General features: G+C 37.1%; 1 protein-coding gene across 4 annotated transcripts in view; it reads right to left on the minus strand.

Annotated features, from left to right (window-relative positions):
- The window catches only part of ANAPC1 (anaphase promoting complex subunit 1), a 109960-nt gene that overhangs the window by 24236 nt on the left and 71624 nt on the right, over window positions 1-14100 (minus strand). For all 4 annotated transcript variants that reach the window (XM_008520261.2, XM_070572134.1, XM_070572135.1 and 1 more), the window contains 7 exons: window positions 9468-9544; window positions 8845-8935; window positions 8693-8746; window positions 7523-7716; window positions 3340-3426; window positions 1387-1504; window positions 374-451 (listed from right to left, as the gene is read on the minus strand). In XM_008520261.2, coding sequence (XP_008518483.1) covers window positions 374-451; window positions 1387-1504; window positions 3340-3426; window positions 7523-7716; window positions 8693-8746; window positions 8845-8935; window positions 9468-9544 — 699 coding nt within the window. The remainder of the gene's footprint in view (window positions 1-373; window positions 452-1386; window positions 1505-3339; window positions 3427-7522; window positions 7717-8692; window positions 8747-8844; window positions 8936-9467; window positions 9545-14100) is intronic.

A 14100-nucleotide genomic window follows, 5' to 3' on the forward strand; every position in this document is an offset into this window, starting at 1 on the left:
CTCCGCTCCAGCGGCCTGGGGTTCGCTGGTTCAGGTCATGGGCACAGACCTGCATACCACTCAGCAAGCCATGCTGTGGAGGCACCCCCACATAGAAGAACTCTAATGACCTACAACTAGGATATAAAAGTATGTACTGGGGCTTTGGGGAGGAAAAAAAGGATTACCAAGAGATGTTGGCTTAGGGACAAAAAAAAAAGCTCTCCAAGTAAAGACCTTCTCTATTCCTCACGACAATTCTTTCTGGGGCTGCTTTCCTATCTCCTATAAAACACTGAGAAAACATAGGCTTTTATTTAGCTATCTTTAATGCTATGCTGTTCTAGTTGAATTTATCCCTTGGACAAATCTCCCTAAATCATACCCAACTTACCTGCTTTAGAAGGTGGAGCTCTGGAAGAAGGGTAGGAGCCATCAGTTCTTCTTTGGTTTGTTCATACCACTGAGTGCCCTTTCCAAGTGTAAAAGAAGAGCCACAGTTCACTATGTAATTAGGGGAGGCTACAGACAAGAAACATCTCCACTCTACACTTCTCCTTGCCCACAGTTTGTACACAGACTGTCAAATGGCATAAAATCCTCTGACACTCAAAATGTGGGCCTGCAGCACCTTCTATACTTTGAGCCTTGCACTCCACATGCCATCAGTACTCAACATCTGCACTTGTGAGGCCTCTGGGTTTTTGCACATGTTGTCTTCTCTGCTGGGAATGTGCACTCAGCTGGTAAATCTCAGCCTGAACACTGCATCCACCTCCACAACCTTCCAAACACCCACAGCTGGATGGGAGCACTTCTCTGTTCCCCCGGCATTCTACACATACTTCCAATCATCACACTCGATTCTTACTGCATCTATGCCTGGCCCCCAAACAGATACAAGTTAATTAAGGAAAATGACAATGTCATCTCATTTTTGTATCCCAGAGTTTAGCAATGTTTTGATACATAGAAGGCACTTAATAAATTGCTGAATAAAGGAAGGATACATGACTTGTAATCTACCTGTACATCTACATCAAAGCTCTCTCATCGAATATACAATCTCGGGCTTTAAAGCACTCTGCTAACAAATCTCAGAATAGTTCTAACTCAGTTCATTTGTTAGAACACTACTATCAGCCATGTGAAATTAACAGGGTCATTTTCAAACTACAAGTTCTAAGGACGAAAGAGCAGCTGTTGATCTCTAAAACATTATACCAGAGACCATAAATGAGCCTGAACGGCTTGGCAGGATCTACAAGAACTTTTGGAGCTTCAATTTTTATGAGAGTTCAACTTACTACTGTCATCTTTTAAAGCACAACACTTTTGAAATATTTTGACGTACAAAGATGGATGAGTGGTAATAAAATCACAAACAAATGACAGGGGGAAGGTTACCTTATAGGTAACCTCTAAGAGGGCATAGCAGGGCATGTTCGTATCCACATCCACAGGCACCAGAAGCCTTGGTTCTGCAGCCAGCACGTACAGGTGCCGGAGAGCCTGGAGATGGTACCTGTACACAGAAAACACAGAGAGAAGGTAACAAAGAGCTGACAACAGCATGAGCTCTATAATCTGCTGTTGCCTACAAACTGAACCAAGACAGAAGCTAGAGCTGTACCTTCCAATGACAGCAATCCTAAAGGAAGATGATGAGATTCAATTAAGGAGCAATGGAGAAATGCTCTTTTAAAAAATTATAGACACATGATCCTTGACCCAAGAATTCTTTGACTTTTCACAGTTAAGAGGTTTTATAGGGAGGTAAAAACTATCTTAACGTGAAAATATTTAGTAACAAATCCATCATACAAAATCAGTTCTCAAATATCCTTTTCTGCCCAACACAGGCATCTCCTTTCACCTTCTAAGGGATTTACTTCTAGTTATTTCTTTTTTCTTCTTAAGGGTTGGTAGGGAAGAGAGGGGAAGAGGAGTCCCAGTCTTCCTCAGAGAGCAAAGCTCTTCTACATATACACACAGACCCAGAAAAGAATATATCAAAAACTAATGGGTGAGATTATTACAATATTCCTGTTTCTGTATGTGTGTGCTTTTCTGAGTTTTCAAAAAATTTTTTTAAACTTTAAAATTTATATTTTAGAATTTAAACACACAAAAGAAGTTTTTACATTTTAAGATCCCACAAAAGAAGAATAAAATGAAACTTCAAATTTTTTTAGTTATTAGTTAATTTTTTTAGTTTTTAGTTACAGCCTCCCTCCTCCCACCCAAATCTATCCACTCCTATAAATCTATTAGAAACAGAATTAAGGCAGAAAACAAGCAATATTTATCAGTTACATAAAGGTTCTTGGGCTTATCGCCAAATTGCTTTGTTTAAAAGAGCTAACCAACTGATACTCTGACCAATACATGACTGTGCTCTCCACTGGACCTAACCATTAACTGATTTTAACAACTCAAAATCTTTCCTAAATTGACAAGCAAGGGACCACATGTCACAGTTGTACTAATTTAACATGAATATTCTTATGCTCCCCCTATCTTCAGACTTTGGACTTAAGATCAGGCTACTTTTGTAAAACAGTTATCTTTTTTTTATTACTGTTATTTTAAACTACATTACACTGTAGTTTAAAATGATGGCTTAGTTACTACAACGCAGGCTCCATCCCTTGATCCTTCTCTGGGCAAATCAGTTAAGCACACTGGTCATCTCGGATGTCACGAGGACATAAGGAGCTAATTTCTTCCCTTCCTCCACGTGCAGCAGAGGTTGGCTGTGCCGGAAACTTCTCGGGAAATTGAAGTGTTGGTGGTTCTCTGTGCTCCAAAATGCAGAGCTTTTGTATTATGAGACTGCTTCTACATGTTTAAGGTTCTACTGCTCTGTGCCACTTCTAAATTGTCTCTTATTTTTTGCTGCATTTTGCTTTTCTTGTCCCTTCTATGTCATTTATACAAAACTTCTCGACATTCATGTAAAAAGGAATTCACAGAGACACTGCCACCAAACCTGACAAATCCCTCTCTTTGAATTAAACAATCATAGCACAAGACATATTGTCTTCAGCTTTTCTTGGCTCCAATCCTTTGCTTGATAAATTTTTCCCTAAGGATAATCTTGTTCGGCCCACTTCTGGGTTTAGAGCAGTTCTACTAACTGGAGAATGGCAGAAGACTAATCAGTCATCAGGCGCCCAAAGTTCTCTTCTGGTCTAATACTTTGTGAGAGAAACTTTTTAAAATATTAGCCAAGAAGATAACGACGTTCAAGAACAGAATAAAGCTAATTTGGAAACGAATCCATGGACCTGAACACAATCCAATCACCCCTCAGAGAACCTAAGAAAGATCCGTTGAGGACAGAGTCACTAGACTCACCGGTTGTCAGTGCCGTGGGCCGGGAAGTGCGGGTAAAGGGCGCAGAGGAGAGCAGCAATGGAGGAGTTTGATGTGCTCAAAGAGTACCTGCAGAATAAATGCGGGAGGGCAGACATCATTAACCACACTGCACAAACTTTCGAGGCATTCTTGAGAATCCTGATAAACGCAAGGGTGTCAATGCTGTGAATGTTTCACCGGTCAGTTAGTCCTTAAATTTTAAAACTTGAATTAATAAGCAAAGTCTTAATCTGAAACAGCATAGGAGTGAGGACCATGTGTACAATCCTAAAGATCATAGGTACTGAAAACGTCATGTATAAAGTATGTCACCTCCTCCTCCATTTTGATATATAACTATTTATAGAATTAACAACTTTACTTTTAAAAATACAAGTTTTTTACTGAGTATCTCAAACATTTTTTTCCGTTTCTCTAAAGCAAGAGCACTTCTTGAGAATGATGCATTAAATGAAAAAGGCAAAAGTTATCATTAAAAAGTTATAGTGAATGTATAAACAACTATCCTTCAAAATACATTTTTTCCCGTCAATATAATAAACATTTTATAAAGGCCACATACTCTTAGTAGAGTAAAATCTTTTAAAATTTTCCTTAAATTATTTTTTGTTGTTAGTGCCATGGAGTCCATTCTGATTCCCAGCAACCCTGTGCACAGCAGGGTGGAAACCTGCCTGGTCTTTTTGTGCCATCCTCTCACCTTCTGGTGCTCTATCAGACAATGCTCCACTAATATTCACAAGGTTTTCATGGCCAATTTTTTTGAACTGGGCGACCAGGTCCTTCTTCCTAATCTGTCTTAGTCTGGAAGCTCCACTGAAACCTGTCCACCATAGGTGACTCTGCTGATATTTGAAATACAGGTCACATAGCTTTCGGCATCACAGCAACATGCAGCTGCCACAGCAGGACAACCCACAGACGGGTGATGTGGTTCCCTGACTGGGAAATGAACCTGGTCTGCAGCAGTGAGAGTGCAGAATCTTAACCGCTAGATCCCCAGGGTTGGCCTAAATTATTTTACTGTTGCTCAAATTCAGCATGGCAAACAGGTAGATTAGTCTAAAGTTCTAGAGTTTTCCTTACAAATATTTTGAAATAAAGATGGTATAAGACATCTCATAAAACCACTGTTGTAGCTATTCAATATACATGTATATTTTATTATACACATACACACACACATACCCAAATCTCTTTCCTTGTCTTTCTTTTCAAATAATTAGGGTATCAAGTAAGAACTTAGCATTTATCATATGCACACATATCTAATGAACTAAGAAGAGATTTCAAAATTTAAGGAAATACATCTACTTAGATGTGCATAGAATAGGACATTTTCTCTTTATCATTTCAATAAAACCAAAATCCAAAGATATATACTAGATATTAATGTTAGAAACTATGAGGTAAAACATGAGGGTATTGCTATTCTATGAGAAATGTAATGCTGTCACAGAGTACACATAACCATTTAAAGACCAGAAATGACTAGAAAAGCAGCAGCAAAGTGGGAGAAAACCTCAATATGAAAGAAAAGCAAGCAGGGTCATATAGTGTGGAACAGCAAAAGATCAGATTGAATAAGAGAATAAATGTAGGAGCTTATTTTGAAACGAAAATAAATTTTCAAAAATCTTAAGAATTTTCACAGTAATATTTCTTTAACCATTCTGTCTTTTGCTAGGAAGACTCGGCCTGAGCTAACATCCACTGCCAATCTTCCTCTTTTTGTATGAGCCGCCACCACAGCATGGCCACTGACAGATGAGTGGTGTAGGTCTGTGTCTGGGAACAGAACCTGGGCCTCCAAAGCAGAGCACGCTGAACTTAACTAATAGGCCACCGTGGCTGGCTCTCTTTAACCATTCTTAATTCTAAACAGTTAAAGAAAGAACAATTCTATAAAACCTGGTAAAAGGGAATGCATACCTTTCTGATAATCTTTACTTTTTCTACTTCTGGAAAGGAGAGTTCCAGTGTTTAACTTAATCTCAAAGAAGAGGGGAAAATAAACCTACATGACTTATAGAAATTCTATCAGTTCACCAAGGTCACATAGAACTAAATAAATGAAGGGATACACCATATTCACAGATTAAAGACTTAATATTGTAACAGATTTCAATTCCTTCCAAATTGATGTATACACTCAATGCAACTCCAATCAACATTTTATCAGGTTATTTAGCATGGAAAATCACAAGTGAATTCCAGTGTTTATATGAAAATGCAAAGCGCCAAGAACAGGAAAAAACTATTGAAGCAATCCCAGTTTGGAGGATTTACTCAACTGGATATCAAGACTAATTATAAAATTACAGTAATTAAAACAGTGTGGTATTGGTGCAAGTATAGAAAACCAGACCAAATAAACCTAATAGCTCAGAGATAAACACATGTATATGAACACTTACTTTATAATAAAGGTGGTACTGCAGAACAGTGGAGAAAAGATAACCTTTCAATAAGAGTGGGGCATCAATTGGGGAAAAAACATACAGAAAAATAAGTCCCAGGTAGATATGAAATCAAAATGCGAATGGAAAAGCTAAAAAAATGTCTAGAAGATAAACAGGAGAATACCTTCATGGGGGGGGGGGTAAGGAAATATTCATTAGAAGGACAAAAAAGTACAAACCATGAAAGAAAAATGCTAATAATTTTGCCCATCAAAAGACACCATTAAAAGAGTTAAAAGGCAAGTCATAGAGTAGGAGAAGATAACTACAACATACAAAACTGACAAAGGTCTGGGGATCATAATGATAAACCAGTATGGAACAGTCAAATTAACAGGAACAGGAAGTAGAACAGTGGTTGCCAGGGGCTGAGGGAAGGAAGAAATGAGGAGTTGGATATAGAATTTCAGTTTTGCAAGATAACAAAGTTCTGGAGATTGGCTGCACAACTATGTGAACAATACTTACCACTACTGAACTGTACCTTTAAACATGGTTAAGATGATAAATTTTGTTATGTGTATTTTACCACAAATAAACATTTAAGATAAGTAAACCAATATGAAAACGGGCAGCAAGAGATTTAGACATCACAAAAGAGATTTCCAGTTGGCCATTAAAGACACAAAAAGGTGCTAAATATCATTATTCAGGGAAATGGAAATTAAAACCACAATGAGATACTACTACCAGATGGCTAAAATTAAGATTAACAATAATAAATGCTGACAAAGATGGGGACTAACTGGAACTTTATAAAACAATGATGGCATTATCTACTGAAGCTGAACATCTATATACACCCTATGACCCAAATCCACTCACAGAGCTATATACAACAAAATCAAAGACGTACAAGAATATTCATAACAACCCCAAACTAAAAATAACAAACATACCCATCAACAGCAGAGTAGATCAGTGACTGCAGTATAACCATACAATGGAATTCAATAGCACTGAAACACGAATAAACCACTGCTACATGCAACATGGATAAATCTCACAAACATAATGCTGAGCAAAAGCAGCAAGGTACAAAAGGATACATAGTGGATGACTCCACTTGAATTTCAAAAACAGGCAAAACTAGTCTAAGGTGTTCTAAAACTAAATAGTGGCTCTCTTTGGATAGAAGTAAAGTAAAGTAATAGTGATTGGGAGGGACACGGCAGGGCAGGAGACGGCTGTCCTGAGTTATATCTTGATCTACATGGTACCAGATTTTCTTATTGGAGACAGGTCATTGAGCTGTGCTCCTATGATTTGTACACTTTTCTGTATGTCTATTTTTTTTTAATACAAATCATTAAAAGCCAGGAAGTCTTACAAAAGGCTGAGGTAGTCAGGAATAACAGATGCTGGAAACAGAGCAGTAGAGTTGAAAACTAAGAAAATCTCATAGGATTTGGTGACTGATCATGTTCGTGACCTTTACGAGAAAGCAGTTTAGTAGAAGGGTAAAGTCATTAAATAGTGGGGAACAAGAGGGAGTCCCTGAAGAAGCGAGTACAGACTCTTCCGAGAAATGCAGAGAGGACGATAACTCTAAGTAGGGCATAAATTGATGGTTAACTAGTAAAAAGCTCTTTTAAAGTGTAATAATGCCCCTAGATTTTCACGCGTCTTCAAAATCAAAATAAGTCACTGTTAACAGATTTTGCTCATGAGATCTTTCCATTGAGAGAAAATATACTTACCTTCCTCCTCCCAAAAAGAGAAGTCCAAGGGCCATGTGATGGGCTAAGTGGAAACCATAGTTCATTTCACCACCTGTTTTCATGTGCAAGTAGCGACAAAGCTGCAAAACCTTCAGGTTCCCGGAGCCAGCCATCACCATGGCGAGAGACAGCAGCACCACACTCAGGCAAGTCTCCAGGTTGTAAGGACCTGTCTGGAAATGCGAAAACATGACCTACTGAAACTGCTGTGTTACATTTCTTTATTATCAAAACTAAATTGGCCATTAGACTATAAATGTTTATAACTTTATAAAATCTGCAACTGTTGTGTTACATTTTTTTTATTATCAAAACCAAATTGGCCATTAGACTAAGTTTATAACTTTACAAAATCTGTAAAAATAAATATTTTCCCTGATTATGAAATTAAGTTCAATGTAAAAAATTCAGAAAATAAAGTATCAAAAAGGACATAACAATCACTCGGAATACTAACCCCCAAAGAGAACTGCTGTAAACACTTTGGCTTTCTTTTTCTCCAAATCTTTTCCCATATCTGTATTTTTTCTTTCAAATGAAACTGAGATATTTACTATACACATTTTTAACCTTTTTAATCTATTATATTATAACCAATCTTCATTCATAAAAAGTTCTTATAGAATATGATTTTGATAGCTCCATTCTATAATAATGTGTGTATACACCATAATCAAATTTATTTAACTTTTAGAATTTTTGATTTTTCCAATTTTCTCATATTATAAATAATATTGCATAAATCTGTATGGTTTTTACCAGGAAATAAAATCATGCAGTCTTCCTGTCATGAGGGCAGCACTGCCTCAAAAGCAACTGTATTTTTACTAAGTACTAATTTTTTCAAAAAGCAATTACCAATACTCAGTACTGAGAGAGAATGGCACATGGCATGACAATCCATGAAGGATATGGCTTTTCTTATTTATTCTCTCATCATAAGAATCAGACATTGGGCATCCTTCAAAGGTAATCATATTCTCACCTATTAATATCCCAGAACAAAAATACAAAGATGAGTGAAAACTTCAAATCTCCCATTCTAAATTCAAACTACAGAGATAGTTGACAACACACAAGTAATGAAATTATCAGTGCATTTTCTTTGAGTTTAATTGTATTCCCAAGAACCATCATACAAAGACTTACTACGGAAGCATTAGGTGCAGACAGATACGTCATAAAATCTTTTGCAAATTTATGCTGGAAAAACAAGAGAAAAATTTAAAGTTAAAACAAGTATATTATGGCTTTGTTAAAACAAACAAACAAAAACCAGAGTAAACTAAGACACTTCTTACCAAACAGTTAAATGCTGATAAGTTTTCTGAGCCAGCAAATCGAAAACCCAGAGACAAACAGGCTCCTGCAATGATGTAGACATGCGCCTGCCTGAAAACAGATTATAAGAAATTTAATACTAGCATGATTTTGCTTTAAAATCCATTATTACCATTACCTTAGGGTAAAAATATAAATCTTCCTGTTCTCTAAACTAGTTCCTATTCTTCTGGGAAAGCTCAGCTATGTCTCTATCAGTCAGCAGACTTCTGAGTAGTCTTCTTCAGCAGAGCACCGTGTGGTCCTGACAGTGCGCCTCTTGATAGTACAGTTCATAAGCAACAAAAGAAGAAAATTTTTAAAAATCACTGCCAATGTTTCTTAAAAGTGGAAAAGATAAAAGAGGCATATCTACAAATTAAATCTCTGACATTGTTTTTTGAGGGCAAGAGCTCTACATTTCTGAGACCTAAACAAAAAACAATAAAAAAATCAGCTTCGTGACCGTCTGATAAACAATGGTTAGAAATACGGGGGATTCAGATTTACTAAAATCAAGGGCAGCCTTGCTCCTACGCAGTAGACTTCATTCCTCCGACAGATGCTAGGATAGCTCACTTGTATTAGACATTTCATGACTTACGACAAAGTCTCCAAATTCAAATCCTCCGAGCAAGGCAATTCGATTTCACTGAGAGAGATACTGTTTTCCCTTATAATCTGTCAAGACAGAAAGCAAGAATACTGGGACATTAGTATTCAAGTTACAAATATTTAATGTTTTGAAAAATAACATACTACTTATCAAATGGCCATATTTACATAAAATAAGTTTTTATCAAACCCTTTCATTCAAAAGCCTATATTTTAATCACATTTAATGCAAACCAATTTCAAATCTAAGATGGGCCAAATAAGAACAATAACTGAACAGGAGTGAATGAAGATAACGTGGAGGACTTCAGCATATTCTAAATCAGTAACAGAGTAATAACATTTCACACCAGTGAACTGAAATGCAAAGATGACAGCTAGAGGGCAGAGGCAGGGCATGGGTGCGGGGAAGCATCCCATGAGAAAAGAAAGCAATTGGAATTCTAATCAGAAACATATACTTCTTATTCATGGGATGTTTCTAGCATTAAGCCTAACAGCGGTGAGGTTAGTCACTAGATTAATTACCCAAGCTAAACTAAACTATCAATATGTTAACCTGTAACGATCGTTTAGAAACACAACCCTTTCCTTTTAGTATAGGTGATGAAGAAGAATTTATCAAAAAAACATACAGAGGATATCTAGCTTTAACAACCAAGAATGGATTTGATCTTCTCCACTTAAAAAAAAACAAAAAAGAAAAAGCTATATATTTTCTAAACATATGAATGCAAGTACATAGAAGAAGAACTCTGAAAATTTACTTATAATTGTTTTTAGAAGACTGCTCAGGAGAATAAGCTTTGAGGATGCTTTCTATAATAAACCAATAAATACTCAGAAGGCACTTATGATACAATTTTCTTACGTACTGAATATCGCCAAATCAAAAAACTTGAAATACCTTTTCTCTCTGATAATCTCAGTGAGGTAACCAATTACGTTGACTGTGTAATATAGGCTGATAACTACTTCCATCTTTCTTCCTCTCCAGTCTTTATTTTTAATTTTGAATGTTATTTACTCAGAAATTGAGTGACATTCTGAAAAACTGATATAACTCCAAAGTGAGTAATTCATATATACATGGATTACCTGGTTATAACATTCATATAAATTAAAGTGTTAAGCTGTAACATCATACAGGAGTAAAATATTTCTAATTTGACAGAAAGTATTTATAAGCTGCTTTGTGTCTTCAAAACAGCATGTACCCTGGAGCTTGAAGGCCTAGGTTCGAATCCCAGCAGGGCCACACACTAGCTCTGTGATCAGAGGCAAGTTTCTTGACTGCTCCAGATTTCTACGAGAATTAGAGAACTTAATCTACTCAAAGGTCTTAAAATTAATGCCTGGTACATAGTAAGTCATTTATAAGTGTTAGCTGTTGTTGTTGTTACTATCATTGATCTGTGTACCACCCCTATCATAAGTAACACCACCCTCGATCATAAACCATTTAAGAGATCACTAAGAACTTGGGTGATAAATAACTGTGAGAGGGAAAACCCCTCTTCAATCTGGTCCCCTAAAGTTTAAAAAAAAAAAATCAAAGACACAAGGAGTAATCAAAAGGAGAGATGTAAGCCCTTAAGGGTAAGCTTAGGCACACAGGAAATGAACAAGAAAAGACCACCAAACTCCTCTGTGTTGTACAGGGTCCAACACAAAACTCTTAAGCTCTGAAGTCCTAACAGCTGGTTTCAGTTTTACCCCACCTCTTACCAGCTGGATGATTTTGGACCAGTCTGTCCTCTTTTAATGTAACAATGATGGACTGAACTCTAGCTACTATGTGCCAACTGTTAGGAATGAAAGACAGAAAAGACACCACTGACCTTGAGAAGTTCATTACCTGCATGTCTGTGCATCAATTAGACTATCAAAAATAGCACATCATTCCCACCCACACACTGGGGGAAACATCTGAACAACTTACAGCACAGCACTGCATACGAGAATGACGGGAGGCTGCACACAGAAAAGGTTTTAATGACAGAAAAAGCACGATGAAGATGCTAGCTGTTGTTATTTTATACATGCCTTTAGTCCAAACAAACAAGCAGTTTACAAAGTGACCTTTTTAATTCCCCTTTTGATGCTAGGTTGCTCCCTACAAGAGGTCCTGCTATGGAGTCAATAAAATGAGTGGGTGAGAACTAGGAGAAAAGTGGAGAGTGATAAACTGTGAACTTGTTATATGTTCTATCTGGGGATCCCTGAAGTAATAAAGACCAAATTTAAACTTATTAAGTCTGAAGTAAAAGAAATGCCAGAAAGATAAATTTATATTAAAAGTCCAAGGACCATATTTCCACAAAAGTTAAAAAGAGAACTTTTTGACATGAATTTTCACTTTCCATTTTGGAATACAGTCACCTGTATACGTGTTTAATCTAACTTTGTAAACTAAAGTTAGTAAACGTAGTAAACTAAAGTTTCCTGAGGGCAGTCTACATGTCAGACACATGTTAAACGTATTTAGCATGGCGTCTTTATTTGCAAAGGATCAACAAATAATTGCTGAATGAAGGAATGGAAGAAAACGTATAATTTTATCCTACAATATACACTTAAAGGGCACATTCAAAAAGAACTGACATCTTTGACATCAGAATGTGCTAGGAGTTAAGTTTTGGTGACAAATGGCTGACTCCATTAAAACAACTCTTCCTGATCTGTTTCACATCAGTGATTACCAAACCGGAAAAATTAAACAAATAAAAACAAATCTAGGGGGCTGGCCTGGTGGTGCAGCAGTTAAGTTCACACATTTCGCTTTGGCGGCTCGGAGTTCAATAGTGCAGATCCTGGGTGCAGACCCACGCACCACTTGTCAAGCTATGCTTTGGCAGGCGTCCCACATATAAAGTAGAAGAAGATGGGCAGGGATGTTAGCTCAGGGCCAGTTTTCCACAGCAAAAAAAAAAAAAAGAAAGAAAGAAAGAAAAAGAGGAGGATTAGCAGCAGATGTTCGCTCAGAGCTAATCTTCCTCAAAAAAACCCCCAAAAAAACAAATCTAGGAATGTTTTTGTTTGTTTGTTTTTAAGAATTGAGAAGTGTTTTTTTGTTTTTTTTTAAAGATTGGCACCTGAGCTTGTTAACAACTGTTGCCAATCTTTTTTTTTTCCTACTTTTTTTCTCCCCAAATCCCCCCAGTATATAGTTGATATTTTTTAGTTGTGGGTCCTTCTAGTCGTGGCATGTGGGATGCCACCTCAGCATGGCCTGACGAGTGGTGCCATGTCTGTGCCCAGGATCTGAACCAGTAAAACCCTGGGCCGCCAAAGCAGAGCACGCGAACTTAACCACTCAGCCACAGGGTCAGCCCCTAGGAGTTTTACTTCAGGTAACGGATAAATAAACTATCATACTGATCCTCTTGCAGACAACAAGTATAAACTCTGGGCAAAATATAAACACCAAATACCACGGGAGGGGTCAGCAAACTTTTCCTTAAAGGGCCAGAGAGTAACCATTTTAGGGTTGCAGGCCATACAGTTTCTGAAGCAACTACTGATATCTGCTGTTGTAACACAAAAGTAGCTACAGACAACAGGTAAACGAATGGGCATGGCTGTGTTCCAACAAAACCTTACTTATAAAAACAAGTGGGCTGTAGCTCCCCCACGCCTGACCTAAAGGCACCAGAGATCAATCGAAAGCAGGCAGTTTCTAGAGGGCAGATGACACTAGGAAGATAGGTACACCACTGGGAAAGTTTCCTTTTTCATGGCTTCTGGCCTGAGGGCAGGTGATAGTCTGTGCCATAAAGGGTAGCTAAAACTCCAATTAAAAACTCACATTTTTTCTGCCTTAAGCAACCAGAATACAGAGCTTACGAAACCACAGCCACAAGAAGGTAAGGAACGAATACTGTAAAGAACAGAGCCGCAGAGGCATGTCCAAATTCTGTGTATAAATTCTGTGCGAATGTTTGCCTAACTCATGAACCATGCATGAGCAGGGCAGACTCTCACAGCCCACAGGATAAAAGAACTGAACTGAAATTAGTGCTGGCACTCAAGAGACAAGGTTTGACATTTGATTCCAAGTAAATTAATTGCCTGCTTTAAAACAAAATGTATTTGTTTATGTGTGTATACATAAATACACACACACACACACACATCTATCTATGTATGTATGCATCAACACTCTGGAGAAGAATACAAACAGAATCCAGAATCTTCAAAAGACAACATTCACAATGTCCCAGATACAATTCAAAATTATTTAACACAATAATAAACAAGAAAATGCAACACATTCTTAAGAGAAAAAACAATAGAAAACAATCCTGAAATGATCATACTGCTAGCATTAAAAGAGGATTTTATTACACCTCTTACAACTAGAAGGATGTGAAGGACAGGATGCACATCATGAGCGGAAAGACTGAAAATCTCATCAGGAAAAAGTAGAAATTATAAAAAAGGAAAATAGCAAGTTTTACAACTAAAAAGTACAATAAATGAAACTTTAAAATTCACTTCATGGACTTAACAGGAAAATGGAAATGCCTGAAGAAACAGTCAGTGAACATAAAAAGAGATCAACACGAATTACACAATCTGTAGAAAAGAGAGAAAAAAGAATAAAAGGCAATAAAGAGAGC

This window comes from Equus przewalskii, chromosome 14 (genome assembly GCF_037783145.1).
Source record: "Equus przewalskii isolate Varuska chromosome 14, EquPr2, whole genome shotgun sequence".
Taxonomy (NCBI): Eukaryota; Metazoa; Chordata; class Mammalia; order Perissodactyla; family Equidae; genus Equus; species Equus przewalskii.